The sequence below is a fragment of the Salvelinus alpinus genome, chromosome 28 (assembly GCF_045679555.1).
Source record: "Salvelinus alpinus chromosome 28, SLU_Salpinus.1, whole genome shotgun sequence".
In the NCBI taxonomy this organism is placed as follows: domain Eukaryota; kingdom Metazoa; phylum Chordata; class Actinopteri; order Salmoniformes; family Salmonidae; genus Salvelinus; species Salvelinus alpinus.
Genome location: NC_092113.1, coordinates 8,521,507 through 8,541,433, shown reverse-complemented (window position 1 = coordinate 8,541,433; position 19,927 = coordinate 8,521,507). Strand labels below are relative to the sequence as shown.

At 42.9% G+C, this 19,927-nt stretch overlaps 1 protein-coding gene across 3 annotated transcripts; it reads left to right on the top strand.

Annotated features, from left to right (window-relative positions):
- Positions 1 to 4,616: 4,616 nt before the first annotated feature.
- map3k12 (mitogen-activated protein kinase kinase kinase 12) lies at positions 4,617 to 19,912 on the top strand. Of its 3 annotated transcripts, none has more exons than XM_071371456.1 (14): positions 4,617 to 4,847; positions 8,155 to 8,708; positions 9,652 to 9,835; positions 10,061 to 10,252; positions 10,636 to 10,794; positions 10,890 to 11,048; positions 11,259 to 11,367; positions 11,633 to 11,742; positions 12,141 to 12,257; positions 12,537 to 12,671; positions 12,853 to 13,564; positions 13,668 to 13,735; positions 16,435 to 16,732; positions 18,729 to 19,912. In XM_071371456.1, exons 2-14 carry the CDS (start codon positions 8,216 to 8,218, stop codon positions 18,894 to 18,896), a joined length of 2,904 nt encoding a protein of 967 aa, XP_071227557.1. In that variant the 5' UTR covers positions 4,617 to 4,847; positions 8,155 to 8,215; the 3' UTR covers positions 18,897 to 19,912. The 3 variants fall into 3 exon arrangements, with proteins under 3 accessions (XP_071227557.1, XP_071227556.1, XP_071227558.1); XM_071371455.1 differs by having other exon boundaries at positions 8,155 to 8,717; XM_071371457.1 differs by lacking the exon at positions 12,537 to 12,671 and having other exon boundaries at positions 8,155 to 8,717.
- The last annotated feature ends 15 nt before the right edge of the window (positions 19,913 to 19,927 follow it).

The following is a 19,927-nucleotide window of genomic DNA, read 5'->3' as shown; positions in this document are numbered from 1 at the left end:
GACTGATCATGTCAACATCATACTTTCAAAATCTTAGCTAGCAGTCATCATCATGAATCAAGTCGACAATCTACTGGCAAATCCTTTTTAATCCTTGTCATATGAAGGGAAATAATGAAGAGAAATTATAGATAAAACGTATTGGTGCTCACCGGCCATTGGACATAAACATTACACAACAAGTTGGAAATCGCAAATTCAACAGTGAGTGGTTTGGAAGGAATCAGTGGCTAACTGCTATTCAATGGAGTGGCTGTGTCTGTGTGGTCCCAGGTCTAAGATTAAGGGTCTCTTTTCCTAGTTTAAAATTATAAACATTCAACATTGGCCATGCTGTCAATGAAGCATGATTTGTGGCGCGCTCAAAACAACTGTTAACTCGGAACTGCAAAATCTGACTTTAGTGAGTTCAAGACAACTGGGAACTCTGGAAAAACGAGCTACGACTGGGAAAATACGTTTTGAACTTTCATCCAATGGAATTGTAAATCAGGAACTCATGCCTCTTTCTAGAGCTAAGGCCTGAAGATCACTGACGTCATCATGATTCAACCTTTTTTTTTCAAGTTATAAATCCAGAGAATGGCAGACTTTGATAGTTTGAAGACAAAATTTGTACACGAAGGACCGCCGTGCCACCTTCCTGTTCAAGTGAGCACAGCGCAACAACCCAGCTAGCAATGAGGAATCGGCCCAGAAGCGGCCCTCTTCCGGGGGGCCTGAACTGATTGAATCGGGCTGGAATCAGGTTACGGACTCGGCCCGGAATCAAAATGAATGACTGCCCAGAATCAGCCCAAGTACATCAGGCTGTTTCTGTCTACCGGCATTCATCCGACTTTGTCGACATCTTACCAGAATCCTCCCAGAAGTGGCCCGATGCTAATTTAAATAAATGTATACAACATTACCCGATTTAGTCATTTTAAATATTACTCTTATACATTTTATTCATACAAATTATACCCATCCACCCCCAAAAAAATTATGTCAGAGGAAACACCGTACACCTGGTGACCGTGTCAGCGTGCATGCACCTGGCCCGCCACAGGAGTCCCTACAGTGCGATGCAACAAGGACATCCCGGCCAACCAAACACTCCCCTAACTCGGACAATGCCTGGCCAATTGTGTGTCACCTCATGGGTCTCCCATTCGCGGCCAGCACAGGTATCGAACTAGCATCTGTAGCAACGCAGTTTGCACTGCGATGCAGTGTCTTAGACCACTGCACCACTCGGGAGGCTCCCTCCACAAAGTTTTTAATGCTTATCAGTGGCCTTGCACAAAGTATCAAAATACTAAAATACAACTTAAACAGGACTCTTAAAGAATTTAATTTAAATGTTAATTGTATTTTTTTGATCACAGAAACAATGAGAAAATATGGAAAAATAAATAAATATGAAATGTTAATGATCTCAGCCGAGTGCCCCAACTCTCAGCCGGAATCGGCCCAGATCCACTGTGCTAAGGGGAAAGGTGAGTCCAAAAATGTATTGTATGCTGCTGCATAAATGATGTAATATGCCAGGGAGATATGTATACTGTAGCTAAGAAAGTAATACTAAGTTTATGTTGTGTAGCAAGCTGTTAGTAGCCCATGTGCCTCACCCTAATAATTTGGTCTATTTTCACCTCTTAATTTCGCCTACTGTTCTGACTTGGTGGTGCACATGTAGCCTATAACCTGTTTTTGAAAAATGTAATCATCGAATATTGTAAGAGCTTTCATTGTCTGCTTATATGCGCCCTTTATTTATCCTACAGTTCTGACTTGGTGTACAGGGAGAACACTGTAAGAATGGCCCATGTTCTGAATTCTGTCGCTGTACATTTCAAAAGTGCTAAACAGATAGTTATATTGACTAACTTTATGTCCGTCCTAGCTCGCTCATTAATCGCTCATTAGTCTTAATTGAAATTACGGATTGCCTCTTATCCGCTTGTCATCCCCTTATGCCATAGTTTGTACATCTCAATTGTCAGTAGAAACCACATTTGTTTAAACACACTAAAAAGGCAATAAATGAGGCTGAATGAACTGTTTCACTGCCAGATAAGGCTCCGCTGATAGCCAGGTGAAGCAGTGGTATGGTGCAATTCATGTATTGTTTAGTGTTGTGTTGTGTAGTGGCTTTGCTGGCATGCATCCCACATTCTTTTTACCTCCCCCACCAAGATTCACATGGTAAAATCGCCACTGATTGTTGGCAACTCAAATGACGTCTTGAGGAGTGCATGCATCATGGTGTCTAGACCTTGGTGGATCAATTATAGACTATAGGGTAACGTGGTGTAATATTTCGTAATGTAGAGACAGTTATATATATACAGTACCAGTCAAAAGTTTGGATACACCCATTCATTCAAGGGTTTTTCTTTGTTTTTACTATTTTCTACATTGTGGAATAATAGTGAAGACATCAGAACTATGAAATAGCACATATGGAATCATGTAGTAACTAAAAAGGGTTAAACAAATCCAAATAGATTTTAGATTTTAGATTCTTCAAAGTAACCACCCTTTGCCTTGATGACAGCTTTGCACACTCTTGGCATTCTCTCACCCAGCTTCATGAGGTAGTCACCTGGAATGCTTTTCAATGAACAGGTGTGCCTTGTTAAAAGTTCATTTGTGGAATTTCTTTCCTTCTTAATGCATTTGAGCCAATCAGTTGTGTTGTGACAGGGTAGGAGTGGCATACAGAAGATAGTCCTATTTGGTAAAATACCAAGTCAATATGATGGCAAGAACAGCTCAAATAAGCAAAGAGAAACGACAGTCCATCCTTACTTTAAGACATGAAGGTCAGTCAATGGGGAAAATTTCAAATACGTGGAAAGTGCAATTGCAAAAACCATCAAGCGCTATGATGAAACTGGCTCTCATGAGGACCGCCACAGGAAAGGAAGACCCAGAGTTACCTCTGCTGCAGAGGATAAGTTAATTAGAGTGACCAGCCTCAGAAATTGCAGCCCAAATAAATGCTTCACAGAGTTCAAGTAACAGACACATCTCAACATCAACTGTTCATAGGGGACTGCGTGAATTTGACATTCATGGTCGAATTGCTGCAAAGAAACCACTACTAAAGTACACCAATAATAAGAAGAGACTGGCTTGGGCCAAGAAACATGAGCAATGGACATTAGACTGGTGGAAATCTGTCCTTTGGTCTCATGAATCTCAATTTGAGATTTTTGGTTCCAACCGCCGTGTCCTTTTGAGACGCAAAGTAGGTGAATGTGTGGTTCCCACCGTGAAGCATGGAGGAGGTGGAGTGATGGTGTGGGGGTGCTTTGCTGGTGACACTGTCTGTGATTTATTTCGAATTCAAGGCACACTTAACCAGCATGGCTACCACCGCCTTCTGCAGCGATATGCCATTCTATCTGGTTTGCGCTTAGTGGGACTATCATTTGTTTTTCAACAGGATAATGACCTAACACACTTCCAGGCTGTGTAAGGCCTATATGATCAATGAGGAGAGTGATGAATTGCTGCAGCAGATGACCTGGCCTCCACTATCACCTGACCTCACCCAATTGAGATGGTTTGGGATGAGTCGGACCGCAGAGTGAAGGAAAAGCAACCAACAAGTGCTCAGCCTATGTGGGAACTCCTTCAAGACTGTTGGAAAAGCATTCCAGATTAAGCTGGTTGAGAGGATGCCAAGAGTGTGCAAAGCTGTCTTCAAGGCAAAAGTGGCTACTTTGAAGAATCTCAAATATAACATATATTTTGATATGTTTAACACTTTTTTTGCCTTCTACATAATTCCATATGTGTTATTTCATAGTTTTGATGTCTTCACTATTATTCTACAATGTAGAAAATAGAAAAAAATCTAGAAAAATCCTTGAATGAGTAGGTGTGTCCAAACTTTTGACTGGTACTGTGTATATATCATCTAATTAAGATAGATTCGATGTAAGTCAATAGTGCCTAAATTAGCATTTTCCAAATCATGTCCAAATTATCTACAAATCACTTAAATCAGTTACATAGTCATTTTCTTAGATACTTTAGGATGATGTGGACATGATTTGATGGGACAATAAAAAGAGGGACCTTAAATCAAAACCTCATCATAGTGAGGATATTTAAAAGTGAGATGTACAATGCCATTTTATTTCAATATTTGATACTTAGACTTTAACTTAATCACTCGTTAATTTAGTTAATCACTCAACACATTATTTAAAAAAAATTGATTTTAACAAAAGTTACCCCAAAAGATTTTCATAAAATAAACATTTGATTAAAAAGGTGTAAACTGTAGCCACTTATTTGCCTTCATAGTTTGTTTTTCTAAGCATGACCATGATCCATATTCCAAATGTTTTACCAAACTTTGCTTTTCTTGTGGAGGGCTAGTCATCCCACGTTATCCTACCGTATCTGAACCATTAATTGTGTGTGCAAAACATTTCCAAAGGCATCATCTCAAGCAAAGAACAAAGAATCTGTGCAACTCACATGACTCGAAGACAGTTTATGAAACGTTGCTGAAAAGATGGAAACCACTGTACAATTTTGTGGGGGCGATATTCGCGCCCCCTTGTGGGTAGCTTGCAACTCCGTGACGTCAATTCAGCACTGGGAAGGAGACAGCTCCCTCCCCCAACCCAGCGCGCGACTCACGTTCCATGGTTCCCCGGTTATTGATAACACAATTTGCCCGCTGGGATTCGTTCTGATAACGTGAACTCGTGGAAAGGGACTTTCACGCAATAAAACGACTGTAAGTCCGGAGTGGAAAAACGACAATTGTTCTAAATTATCGCATGTAGCAAGCTGAACCCACCCCGTACTTGACAACGCGACATCAACCAGGCAGAAAGGTATGGGAATGTCATGCTATCAAGTATTATAGATCAAATAGGAAATCAGGTATTATGAGATGTTCATGTAGGTTTGCCTTTGCCTCATGCAGTGTACTCTGTTCACATTGTAGCGTACCAGCACGTCAATCTAGGAGAAAATGCATAATCGCTGATTAATGCGAGAGATCATATTTGTGCAGCAGCGTGATAATCTATTACGAAATATGTTTGTGTTGGTGCCAACATTAAGTAAATCTACAGACGATGCGGCAGTTAGACTTGGCATGGATGGACTCGTACGGTTCGGGCTTTAATTCATGCACGTCGACTGTGATGCTAGTGAGTGTCATCATCACATCCTTGGTTATTTAAAGATAGATCTCCCTGCATTTTTGAGCGAAAGTGCTCCTTCCCACTGTGGCCCAGTGTTTTTCCCATTTAACGCTCTCTATTCGCTCGAGCGTCGCGATTCTCATGCGGTGATGTAAATTGGATACATGTGGCAGTTCTCTCTCTCACTCTCTTACACACACACGCACACGCACACACACACACGCACACGCGCACACACACACACACACGCACGCACGCACACACACACACACACACACACACACACACACACACACACACACACACAGCTCAATGGGTTAGTTATGCAATTTCGTCATATTCTACAGAGATACAATGCCATGACTTGTACAGTATTGTAAATGAATAGGCTGCAGCATAACACTGTCAAGGCAAGCATGTAACAGGACCGTATGTTCCATTCAATACATACAGTACCAGAAGCTTACTCGTTGATTCCAACAGAGTACTATCCATATCCATAATGTAACAAATATATAGGCTTGCCTACCCTATGGTGACACTCCTAAGGGAATCACCCTGGGGATAAAGGTCAGGTTTATTTTGTAGTCAGTGCTATCTTCCTGGTTCATTCATAAAACTATTTCCCATTCCAGATGATTTGGCCCTGTTTGACTGCCTCAATCCCGTTCATAGATTCATAGATATTAAAATGTGGTTTACTGAATAATTGAGTCTTTATTGAGGAGAAATTGCATGAAATGGTTGACTTGTTCTCACAGGAGTGGTTTTTTAAAAGAAAGGTAGAGCAAGATTTTTTGATTCCCTGTAGTCATTTTTTTTATCTCTCTCCCTCTCTCCTCCCACAAAGTAAGGCCCATCTGTCTGATGTTTCGTCTGTTACAGACAGTCTTTTCTGCTGAGTGAACAACACCTATGTAGTTGACTTGATTACAATAATTTCTACTTTACTTAAACTTTAAAAAAGTACCGAATTGTACTTAAAGGGTTCCAAACGCTTGTCACTGTAGTGGTACCTGTAAGCGAAATCCATTGTACCGTTAGTTATAGGCATATATCCTTGCAGTTCGTACAAATGTCCCTTTTAGAGTACCACCACAGTGACAAAGCCGTTTGTTCCTTTTAAGTGACAAAAATGTACCTCTTCTCTATACCAAGCTCCTCATGTGTTCACACCTCTCCGCCATCCCGCTTCTGACACCAGTGTAGCGAATTCGTGGGGGTAGCCTGGGACTCGAACCTGGGTCCAGCAACTGTCAAGTCAACATGTTAATCATTACGCTAAGAGGTCCGTGCCTCTTGACTAGTTGGATCAGAGTCGGGTTAACGTCATCAAAAAATCATCTCATCGATCTACACACAATAATGACAAAGCAAAAACAGTTTTTTAGACATTTTTGCAAATGTATTAAAAATTAAAATGAAAAATACCTTATTTACATAAGTATTCAGACCCTTTGCTATGAGACTCGAAATTGAGCTCAGGTGCATCCTGTTTCGATTGACCATCCTTGAGATGTTTCTACGACTTGACTGGAGTCCACCTGTGGTAAATTCAATTGATTGGACATGATTTGGAAAGGCACACAGCTGTCTATATAAGGTCCCACAGTTGACAGTGCATGCCAGAGCAAAAACCAAGCCATGAGGTCGAAGGAATTGTCCGTAGAGCTCCGAGACAGTGTCAAGGCACGAGATTGTGTCAAGGCACAGATCTGGGGAAGAGTACCAAAACATTTCTGCAGCATTGAAGGTCCCCAAGAAGAATAGCCTCTTAAATGGAAGAAGTTTGGAACCACCAAGACTCTTCCTAGAGCTAGCCGCCTGGCCAAACTGATCAATCGGGGGAGAAGAGCCTTGGTCAGGGAGGTGACCAAGAACCCGATGGTCACTCTGGCAGAACTCCAGAGTTCACCTGTGGAGATGGGAGAACTTCCAGAAGGACAACTCCTTCTGCACTCCACCAATCTGCACTCCACCAATCAGGCCTTTGTGGTAGAGTTGCCAGATGGAAGACACTCCTCAGTAAAAGGCACATGACTGCCCGCTTGGAGTTTGCGATGACCTTCCAATGACCTTCCAATGACCCTAAGCACACAGCCAACACAACGCAGGAGTTCCTTCAGGACAAGTCTGAATGTCCTTGAGTGGCCCAGGCAGAGCCCGCACTTAAACCCAATCTAACATCTGATGAGAGACCTGAAAATAGCTGTTCAGTGACGCTCCCCATCTAACCTGACATAGCTTGAGATGATCTGCAGAGAAGAATGGGAGAAACTCCCCAAATACAGATGTGTGCCAAGCTTGTAGCGTCATACCCAAGTAGACTCAAGGCTGTAATCGCTGCCAAAGGTGCTTCAGCAAAGTACTGAGTAAAGGGTCTGATTACTTATGTAAATGTGATATGTCAGTTTTAAATTTTTAAGACCCGACATTTTTTTTCTTATTATTAAAACCTGTTTTTGCTTCGTCATTATGGTGTATTGTGTGTAGAGTGATGAAGAAAAAAACAACAATTTAATCAATTTTAGAATAGGGCTGTAACGTAACAAATTGTGGGAAAAGTAAAGTGGTCTGAATACACTCAGAATGCACTGTATGAACACATAAGACATGGCAAAATGTTTATAACTACAGGAAATTTAAAACTGCACATTTTTCTCTTTGCCCCATGGCAAAATGTGTAGAATAGCATGAGATTAGCTATAGAACTGCACATTTTATAGCCTTGCTCGAACCTTGGGGGGGCTCGCCAAAGCTGTGGTACGCCACTGACCCTAACCGTACCCTATTTTCTGAGAGTATATATATCATACTGACAAGGCCAAACATTCAGAAAATACTGTTTTGAATGAGAAACCGAGATACAGGTATATTTCAGCACTGGACAGCTCCAAAAGTGCCAAAAGAGCAGGTTTTAATGGATTATGCTGATTTATAGTGATTCATTTTATTTTTTCTTCTCTCTTCATTTTTGTTTCTCCCCATCCAGGCCTCCCCTTCTCCCTCTGTACTCCCATCCATCCTTGGCTACTGTGTTGTGGGACCCCCTGATGAGTGGGACCTGCCTCCATGAGCCCCGCGCCCCCTCCCCCTCTCTCTCAGGCTTCAGCACCCCCATCTCAGAGCCCCCCTTCCGCAGGTTGGATGCAGACACCCCCGCCTGCACCCCAGAAACCGACCTGACCCCCACCCAGTGTGTCCTCCGCAACGTGTTGTCCATCGACACCGGTGGGGCACCAGGGGCGCCAGGTGGGGTTGAGGGGTGCCCCCACACCTGTGGCAACAGCCCCACCCCTAGTGACGGGCCCCCGGCCCACTTTGACAACAGTGTGCTGAAGTTACACGAGCATGAGGCCTGCCAGTGTGGGGGCGGGGCAGAGGCGGGGCTTAGCTCGGAGGCTGGGGCCGTCCGTAGCCAATCAGACAACATCCGGATGCAGCAAGGAGGTGGAGGGTTCCTGGAGGGGCTGTTTGGCTGCCTGAAACCCGTCTGGACCATGATCGGGAAAGCATACTCCCCCGAACACAAGCATAACCAGGAAGGTGTGTGGAGTGAGTATAACGGCCAGTTCTTTGTCACTTCAGCACAAGGTCTTCTGTGTTTAATAACGACTTTTGTATACTTTTAGGATACTGAATACCTTAACCAATACAGAAATAGATGGAGATGTCATGTAGGATACTGAGCCTATTGTCACTTGAAATGTTAGTCATTCACTGTGTAAAGATGTTGAGGTAAATCCGTAACCATGGTGATGCATTATATATCCAATAAAAAGGTTCAACTTCGAGATGCTGCTCTTCCTTGCTACTTTTCATGTTGGAGGGTATTCACTAAAATGGCTTACATTTCTCTCTCTTTTTATATCTCTCACTATGCCTTCCTGCCACCATCCCCTACTCTCCACCATAATGCGGCTTATGTTACCTTTGCACTAGCCTCATTCACAGTCTTATCTACGGTAGCGGATTCCCAGCTGGTTAGCGAGACAACAAGAACAGCTGCCTCTACAGCAGCAGGTCTCTTGAGACCACAAAACTTCAGTGGACCTCATGCAGAATTAATCTGCTTGTCTCTCTTATTCCGCCTACTGGCGTCTGTCTTCTCACAGTGACCAAACTCTCAGTTATTTATCTATCTACTGCACTCTTATGACAGATTATGGGAGATGAGAGATTAGCTTTGGGGAGATGTGCAGCTGTTTGCCTCTACATGTCTCTCCAACTGCCACCTTACTGTACACTGCACATATTGATCCAATCGTGAGCTATGATGCCATAACTGGGAAAACACCTACTAATGTGTCGATATTAAGTACTTTTTCCACAGGAAAGTCATATATATGTAGATGTCTTTCCCTTGTGGACAATTAAAATGCAACAGAGGATGTCGTTTAGATGATACATCTCAGCTGGTTTGCTTAGAGCCGTCTACCACCCACGGCCTGTCACTTACTGCTTCCTTGTGTTGATGTTGCATTCTTAGAATCCTGGGAGGTTCCATTTGAAGAGATCTCAGACCTGCAATGGGTTGGCAGCGGGGCCCAGGGGGCGGTCTTCTTGGGGAAGTTCCACGGCGAGGAGGTGGCTGTCAAGAAAGTCCGGGACATCAAGGAGACGGAGATCAAGCACCTACGCAAACTCAAGCACCCCAACATCATCACCTTCAAGTGAGAAAAACTCCCTGACCCTGAACCCAAGAGAACATAGATGTAGAGATGTATAGGACTATAGTAGTAGAATGTATAAACATATACCCAACTGTTGGTCCGAGCTATTGTAGCCTAGACCAAGCAAACCATCATGACATCATCAGACATTGACTCTCTTATTCTCCTCTTTATCCTTGTCCCTTCCTCCCTCCATTCCTTCTTCCCTCCCTCTCTGTCCCCCAGGGGTATCTGCACCCAGGCTCCCTGCTACTGTATCCTGATGGAGTACTGTGCCCAGGGCCAGCTGTACGAGGTGCTGAGAGCAGGCAGGAAGATCACCCCCTCCCTGCTCATTGACTGGGCCATGGGCATCGCCGGGGGCATGAACTACCTGCACCTCCACAAGATCATCCACAGAGACCTCAAGTCCCCCAAGTGAGTCCATGTGCTCGATATTATCAAAGCCATCCGCCTATATCAGATGCGGGCAATCATTTTGGCTCGAGGGCCACATCGCGATTTCCAAATTCAGCGGAGGGCCGCACATATTTTTTTATGACTGATTTGTTAGTCAAAACCAAGTCCATTCAAGAGTGTCCCGGAGTGTTTTTTAACCAAAAACATAATTCCACCCGCGGGCTGGATTTAATGGGCTCGCGGACCAAATCCGGTCGGCGGGAGGTATGTCGTCCACCCCTGGCTTATAGAGACTAGAAGTCTCCAAAGTGAATCAATGAGCGCTTTCAAAAAAAAAATGGTTGCTATTTCTGACTTAAGAACATCAACAATAATAGTGGTTTTCTTTCTATCCTTGGCAGTATGCTGATTACCCATGATGACCTAGTGAAGATTTCTGACTTCGGCACCTCCAAGGAGCTCATTGATAAGAGCATGAAGATGTCCTTCGCTGGTACGGTGGCCTGGATGGCCCCAGAGGTCATTCGGAATGAACCCATATCGGAGAAGGTGGACATCTGGTAAGTGAAGGATTCCAACTTCTTGGCCATAGAAAAGATGACCAATGCAATCCCATCTCAGTGATCACTAATATAAGGAGTGTTGTGAACTGCAGGTCGTTTGGGGTGGTGCTGTGGGAGATGCTGACCGGGGAGGTCCCCTATAAGGATGTGGACTCCTCTGCCATCATCTGGGGGGTGGGCAACAACAGCCTGAACCTCCCTATCCCCGAGAGCTGCCCAGACGGCTTCAAAATCCTCCTGAGGCAGTGCTGGTGAGTGGAGATGGAGGGAGGGAGGGAAGGAAAGAGAGGGATGGTGGAAAAGAGGAGAGAGAGGTGAGAGGCGGCAGTGGAAATAGATAGCGGGAACTTCTGTGCTTTTAAACCTTTCCCAGATAGACTTGGCCCACGTAGAACCATATTGATTATACAGTAGATATACCAAAGTTGTCTCTGACTGAAAATATCTCCTTGGCTTTGCAGGAACTGTAAACCCAGAAATAGACCCTCTTTCCGTCAGATCCTCCTCCATCTGGATATAGCCTCAGCTGATGTACTCTGCACCCCACAGGAGACATACTTCAAGTCTCAGGTAGCCTACTCTACACTATATCTCACACAACCTGATGAATTTATACACAAACAAACACATTCCCAGGTGACACATATGAGTGCACAAATATCTGCATGCACGTGTACACTCGCACACACACCCAGTGTCTAAGTGTGTGTGTGTGTGTGTGTGTGTGTGTGTGTGTGTGTGTGTGTGTGTGTGTGTGTGTGTGTGTGTGTGTGTGTGTGTGTGTGTGTGTGTGTGTGTGTGTGTGTGTGTGTGTGTGTGTGTGTGTGTTGCGCAGGCTGAGTGGCGGGAGGAGGTGAAGCAGCACTTTGAGAAGATTAAGTCTGAGGGGACCTGTCTGCACCGACTGGACGAGGAACTGATCAACCGACGCAGAGAGGAGCTAAGGTCTGTACCACGACACTCTGACAGGCAGAGTTACTCTTCTCTTTTAGATGCTGGAAGTGATGCTATGCCAGGATAGTGTAAGAGAAAAAACACCACCCACTGGGCCCAGACTCAATTTGTTGAAATGACATGGCCACATCATTGATTCAACCAGTGTGTGCCCAGTGGGCGGTGCCTTGTTATGAGCTGTGAAACCATAGTACAGTAATCGCATGGTCATGTCGACAGGCAGTTTCACTAACATCAAATGTCTACAGTTCCTTTTTATCCAATGCCCTTCCTTTATCTATCGTTGAAGATAGAAAAAAGAAAGAGATAGAAAATAATAGTCTCGGGGCACATTTCTTGCATCCTTTCATGCTGAACATGATGTAATTTGTGCGCTCTTTTCCATTCAGGCACGCTCTGGACATCCGGGAGCACTATGAGAGGAAGCTGGAGAGGACCAACAACCTCTACGTGGAGCTCAACGCTGTCATGCTGCAGCTGGAGCTCAAAGAGAAAGAGCTCCAGAAGTAGGTGGCTCCCTCAATCAAAGCACTTCAATGCTGATTTAGTTGTTTAGCTTGTTCTCGGAACATTTGCATAAAGAAAAGTCAAATTTATCACATGAATCATGTCAGCTATTATGGCATATAGACCTACTGAACATGCAGTGTTTGAAAATGAGTTGATAAATAGTCAAGGGTATTTCGGGTTATAGAGGATACAAGTCATAGAAATAGAATATGTAGAACAGACTAGTTTCTCGATTTCTTACGCGATCAACATGAATGGTATTGATGTGTTCCTAGGAGAGAGCAGTCTTTAGATAAGAAGTACCCAGGACTGTTCAAGCACCACAGCTCCAGACAGACTAGCTCCTCCAACTCCATGGACAAACTCATCAAGAAGAGAAACGTCCCACAGAAACTGCCCTCTGGAAAGAGGTGAGAGTTCATTCCGAGAGCCAAAAGCATAGGAGACAAGCGTAGTTCTTATGTGAACCCTATAAGGAGGTGGATCATGCAAAACTAAATACTCGGTTGAAACCATTATAAATAGCTGAAGATTTGTTATTCAATTATTTCACATCTGACCATCACTTCCTATTCTATTCTGTTCTCATAGGCCAGACATCCTCAAGTCAGAGGTGATCATTCCCAAGATGGATTCCTCCGTGATGCAGGTCACTATCCCCTCCTGCTCCAACAGGGGCTCCACGTCTCCCAGCCGCTCGCGTAGGGTCAAGACCCGCCACCGCAAGCCTGGCAAGGGCAGCAGCGGGGACCTTGCCGGCCTGAAGGCCACTCAACCCTCTCCCGACGGGGACAACCCTGCCCAGGCCAACAGCTCCAGCACGGGCCCCTCCAAGCAGCTCCAGGACCCCAGCGTGGCCCTGCGGGCCCTGGGCCACGAGCAGCAGCAGAGGCAGCTGTCCTCCTCCAGCCCTGACCTCATCTGCACCACATTGGCGGCTGAGGGTCAAGGGAAAGGAGAACCCACCGTTGGGGGGCTTGAGAGGGGCGGCAGCCTGAGCGCCTCCGCGGGCTTGGGGGGGTCCGAGGGGGGCGCGGGGGGTCTGGATGACCTCACAGAGACCACCCCACGCAGCGACACGCCCAGCGAGGACGCAGCCTCGTTCCCCTTCTCTAGCAGCCCAGACTCGCCATGTGGAAGGGGGGCGGCCGCCGGGAGGGGGTCTGTGCTGGGCGCCCCACGCCTTCCCCACGATGGGGATGATAAGGAAGAGGGAGTAAGTGGTGTGCGGTTACCCCGGGGGGCATCAGGGCATCTCACCCCCTCAGCTATCCTGTACAGGGCGGCCATCGCACGCAAACAGGTACAGTCCCAATGGAAGCTAGTTATGTTCAGTATGTACTCTCTCCTTTCATCTCTGTGAATCTGTTAGCTAACCCATTCTGTTTTCCCTGCTGTGTCCACAGAGGCGTGGCGTGTCTTCAGAGGAGGAGGAGGGGGAGGTTGACAGCGAGGTGGAGTTGCCACGGAGACGGTGAGCAGTGTTGGGGAAGCTACTCGGAAAATATAGTTTACCAAGCTACCGATTACTTCACACTTGAAGAAGTTAAGCTACCCTAAAAAAACATGTAGTTTACTTAACTAAAGTTACTTTGAAAAAGTAGTTCCCTACATTCAATTTACGTCATGATACATTTTTATATCTAAATCTGAAACGTCATAGACAACAAATTGCAAAAAGAGATCACTCTGGAGTCAGACGTTAACAGAATGTGTCATTTAGCTTATTAAACACAACTGTGATTCAAGTGAGAATTAGGCAGGTCTGATGCCGGAAAAAATTCTTGCCTACCCATATTTTATTTTAGCAAAAAAGGTAGTGTGTAATTCCAGTAGTTAGCTACACTGCTACATGTCAAAAGTAATGAAAGCACTACCAAGATTAGAATTTAGTTCAACTACCACAAAGCTACTGCAAAATGTAGTTAAATCACTAGTTGAATTATATGTAGTTCACTACTCCCCAACACTGAAGGTGAGTACAGCATGTTGCTGTACTCCAGTGCCCAAAAAACATAAAAATGTCTTCTTTTCTCATCTTTGATATCTCCACTAAAAGGTTATGTGATATGATTTTAGGAGTCAGTGTTTGGTACCGTTATACAAATAACATTTGTAAAATATTACTATTCTAATCAGAGATTTTGTGTAGCAAGTATAAGTGGTTATTCAATGAATATTCAATATGACTATTCAGTATGACTATTCAATATGACTATTCAATATCACTGTTCAATATGACTATTCAGTATGACTGTTCAATATGAGTGTTCAGTATGACTGTTCAATATGACTATTCAATATCACTGTTCAATATGACTATTCAGTATGACTGTTCAGTATGACTGTTCAATATGAGTGTTCAGTATGACTGTTCAGTATGACTATCCAATATGACTGTTCAATATGACTATTCAATATGACTGTCCAATATGACTGTTCAATATGACTATTCAATATGACTGTCCAATATGACTGTTCAATATGACTGTCCAATATGACTATTCAATATGACTGTCCAATATGACTATTCAGTATGACTGTTCAATATGACTGTCCAATATGACTATTCAATATGACTGTTCAATATGAGTGTTCAGTGTGACTATCCAATATGTCTGGTTAATATGACTATTCAATATGACTGTTCAGTATGACTGTTCAGTATGAGTGTTCAGTATGACTGTTCAATATGACTGATCAATATGAGTGTTCAGTATGACTGTCCAATATGACTATCCAATATGACTATTAATTATGACTGTTCAGTATGAGTGTTCAGTATGACTGTTCAATATGACTGTTCAGTATGACTGTTCAATATGAGTGTTCAGTATGAGTGTTCAATATGACTGTTCAGTATGACTGTTCAGTATGAGTGTTCAGTATGACTGTTCAATATGACTGATCAATATGAGTGTTCAGTATGACTGTCCAATATGACTATCCAATATGACTATTAATTATGACTGTTCAGTATGAGTGTTCAGTATGACTGTTCAATATGACTGTTCAGTATGACTGTTCAATATGAGTGTTCAGTATGAGTGTTCAATATGACTGTTCAATATGACTATGCAATATGATGGGTCCAATATGACTATTCAGTATGACTGTTCAATATGAGTGTTCAGTATGAGTGTTCAATATGACTGTTCAATATGACTATGCAATATGATGGGTCCAATATGACTATTCAATATGACTGTCCAATATGACTATTCAGTATGACTGTTCAGTGTGACTGTTCAGTATGACTGTTTAATATGACTATTCAATATGACTATCCAATATGACTGTTTAATATGACTGTTCAATATGACTATTCAATATGACTGTCAAATATTACTATTTGATATGACTGTTCAGTATGACTATTCAATATTTATATTTAATATGACTGTTCAGTATGACTGTTCAATATGACTATTCAGTATGACTGTTCAGTATGACTATTCAGTATGACTGTTCAATATGACTATCCAATATGACTGTTCAATATGACTGTTCAGTATGATTTTTCAATATGACTATTCAAAATGAATGTTAAGTATGAATGTTCAGTATGACTGTTCAATATGACTATTCAGTATGACTGTTCAATATGACTGTTCAGTATGATTGTTCAGTATGATTGTTCAGTATGACTGTTCAATATGACTGTTCAGTATGATTTTTCAATATGACTATTCAATATGACTGTTAAGTATGAATGTTCAATATGACTATTCAATATGACTATTCAATATGACTGTTAAGTATGAATGTTCAATATGACTATTGAATATGACTATTCAATATGACTGTTAAGTATGAATGTTCAATATGACTATTCAATATGACTATTCAATATGACTGTTAAGTATGAATGTTCAATATGACTATTCAACATGACTGTTAAATATGAATGTTCAATATGACTATTCAATATGACTATTCAACATGACTGTTAAATATGAATATTCAATAAGAATGTTCAGTATGAATGTTCAGTATGACTATTCAATATGACTATTCAATATGACTGTTCAGTATGACTATTCAATATTACTTTAAAATGTGTCTATTAAATATGACTATTCAATATTAATCAAATTAATTAATCAAAACTGAAACGAAACTGGAATCCTCTCTTCTTTTAACTCCCTCTTCTCCCTCGTTCATCCTCCCCAGACGTCCGACCAGCATCACCAAGTGCCAGTTGGTGTCTACCTTCAGCTCGGAGAACCTCTCTGTGTCGGATGGCGAAGAGGGCCACACCACCGACCACTCCCACAGCGGCACGCCGGACGTCGTCAGCACCAACACGGACGACCGTCTGGGCGACCGCAGCGATGACCTCCTGTCGCAGGGGTCAGAGATCCCAGCAGACAACACTGACCCGGTGCAGGCCTCTGGCGGGCTGTCTGAGAGGGAGGGAGCCCTGGGCCAGGTCAAAGCCCCGCTGGACGCTTCACAGAATCCTAATGAAGTAACACAATTCTCTCTCTCTGATACTGGATATACAGTGCATTCGGAAAGTATTCAGACCCCTTGACTTTTTAGAATATTTTACAAACGTATTAAATAGAAATAACTGAAATATCACATTCACATAAGTATTCAGACCCTTTGCTCAGTACTTTGTTGAGTATTTGGGGAGTTTCTCCCATTCTTCTCTGCAGATCCTCTCAAGATCTGTCAGGTTGGATGGGTGAGCGTCGCTGCACAGCTATTTTCAGGTCTCGCCTGAGATATTCCAGAGAAGTCCGGGCTCTGGCTGGGCCACTCAAGGACATTCAGAGACTTGTCCCAAAGCCACTCCTGCGTTGTCTTGGCTGTGTGCTTAGGGTCATTGTCCTGTTGGAAGGTGTACCTTCACCCCAGTCTGAGGTCCTGAGCGCTCTGGAGCAGGTTTAGGGATGGTGCCACGTTTCCTCCAAACGTGACGCTTGGCATTTAGGCCAAAAAGTTCAATCTTGGTTTCATCAGACCAGTGAATCTTGTTTCTCATGGTCTGAGAGTCTTTAGGTGCCTTTTGGCAAACTCCAAGCGGGCAGTCATGTGCCTTTTACTTCCATCTGGCAACTCTACCACAAAGGCCTGATTGATGATTGTCCTTCTGGGAAGTTCTCCCATCTCCACAGAGGAACTCTGGAGCTCTGTCAGAGTGACCATTGGGTTCTTGGTCACCTCACTGACCAAGGCCCTTCTCCCCCGATTGCTCAGTTTGGCCGGGCGGCCAGCTCTAAGAGTCTTTGGTGGGTCCAAACTTCTTCCATTTAAGAATGATGGAGGCCACTGCTCTTGGGGACCTTCAATGCTGCAGAAATGTTTTGGTACCCTTCCCCAGATCTGTGCCTCGACACAATCCTGTCTCAGAGCTCTATGGACAATTCCTTCAACCTCATGGCTTGGATTTTGCTCTGACATGCACTGTCAAATGTGGGACATTATATAGACAGGTGTGTGACTTTCCAAATCATGTCCAATCAAATTAATTTACCACAGGTAGACTCCAATCAAGTTGTAGAAACATCTCAAGGATGATCATTGGAAACAGGATGCACCTGAACTCAATTTCGAGTCGCATAGCAAAGGATCTGAATACTTATATAAATAAGGTATTTTTTTATTTAGGTTTTTATATGTTTGCAAACAATATATAAAAAACTGTTTTTGCTTTGTAATTATGGGGTAATGTGTGTAGATTGATGAGGATTTATTTTTTTATTAATCCATTTTAGAATAAGGCTGTAACGTAACAAAATGTGGAAAGGGTCACGGGGTCTGAATACTTTCCGAATGCACTGTATACCTTGTGTTATTTTTAATTACAGTGAAGAAAAATATGAACGCAACATGCAACAATTTGTTACAGTTTATATGAGGAAATCTGTCAATTTAAATAAATTCATTAGGCACTAATCTATCGATTTCACATGACCGGGAATAGAGATATGCACCTGTTGGTCACATATACCTTAAAAGAAACAGGCCTCAGGATCTCATCACGGTATTTCTGTGCATTCAAATTGTCATCAATAAAATGCAATTGTGTTCGTTGTCCATAGCTTATGCCTTACACCATAACCCCACTGCCAGCATGGGGCACTCTGTTCACAATGTTGACATCAGCAAACTACTCGCCCACATGACACCAGACACGTGGTCTGTAGTTGGCAAAGGAGAAATGCTCACTAACAGGGATGTAAATAAATTTCTGACCATAATTAGAGAGGAATATGCTTTTTGTGCACATGGAAAATGATCTGGGTATCTGTCATTTCAGCTCATGAAACATGGGACCAACACTTTACATGTTGCATTCATATTTTTGTTCGGTGTAGTTTACCTGTTCCCCACCACTAGTTTCTAATCTACACTACTTCCATGGACTAGAACCATTAACACCTACCATAACTCTGAGGGTTCAGTTGTTTATCGTCTACCTCTAGCATAATGTTTCTCTTCTCTCTCTACCTCAGAGTCGGGCCCTGTGCGACGACTCGGACTGCGACAGCGCTGAGCTTGACCAGTCAGGAAGTGGGGAGCTCAGTCGTCCACCCAGCGCTGGGGCCTGGCCACCTCCATCAGGGTACCCCTCTGGGCCCCAACAAGGGTCTCCTCAGGGGCCCCAGACAGGGCCTCCATAGAGCCAACACACTGGACACTATAGAACTACAGCTACCTTACAGTAAACAACCATCACAGAGCCTACCTACGCCAGTATCTAAAGCAGGACTTCACTGAATGTGATGAGTGGTCACATCAACTGAGCTCAGGCTATGACAAGTTAACTACCAGTGTCTCGTGCAGCAATATGGGTTTGTTAGTTATATCTTCATAAGATAACACAGATGATTTGTTATAAACTGACAGCAGTTGTTAGGACAGCTTGTGATATGACTTGTTTAGATTTCATTTTATAGAGTTTAGATCAAGTGTTAATACAGGTACCTTTAGACACGGCTCCAGTTCAGCAAAAAAAACTTGCACACTGATAAACAGACATGCAGCACACACTGTTCCCTTGCCAACTGGTACTTTACCATCACAGCTCTTGGAGGAGCCTAATGTCCAATTCACTCATTTCTCCCATGCAAATGAATAAATGTAGATATTCACATATCACATTACAAAAATAATATATTTTACATGTAAGATAAGAACTGATGTATAAAAAAAAAATAAAGCAGTATGCAGCCCAATTAACAAATGCATGACTACACGTTTATATTAAGTTTTGGATGTGTCCGTTTTATATTTTGTGAGAAGGTTTACACTTTTTTACCCTGAAAGTATTCATTTCCAGAAGAATTTTTGTTAATGAATTGAAGTTGGCACTTAAAAAGGTTATATCAAAGGTGAACGAACAGCTCAGTAAAATGTTTTGAACCTTCATGGATAGGTCCCTCAGCGGGTAATGTTAAAGTCATACTTTTAACTTAACTCTCCTACCAGAGTTTTGAATACACAACCCTTTAAAAGATCACAGAGAAACTAGCCAGAACAAAGATAGACTACTGCTCTCTGGTGGTAGTAGTGGAATAGTAAGTATCCTTTGAATTTCAAGAGGTTTTGTTTTTATACAGCATTGCACATTGTACTGTAACATAGGAATTATATCAAAATATGAGCAAGAAAATAAATACTGTATTGGTAAATCTTCTGAGGTGTGACGGGT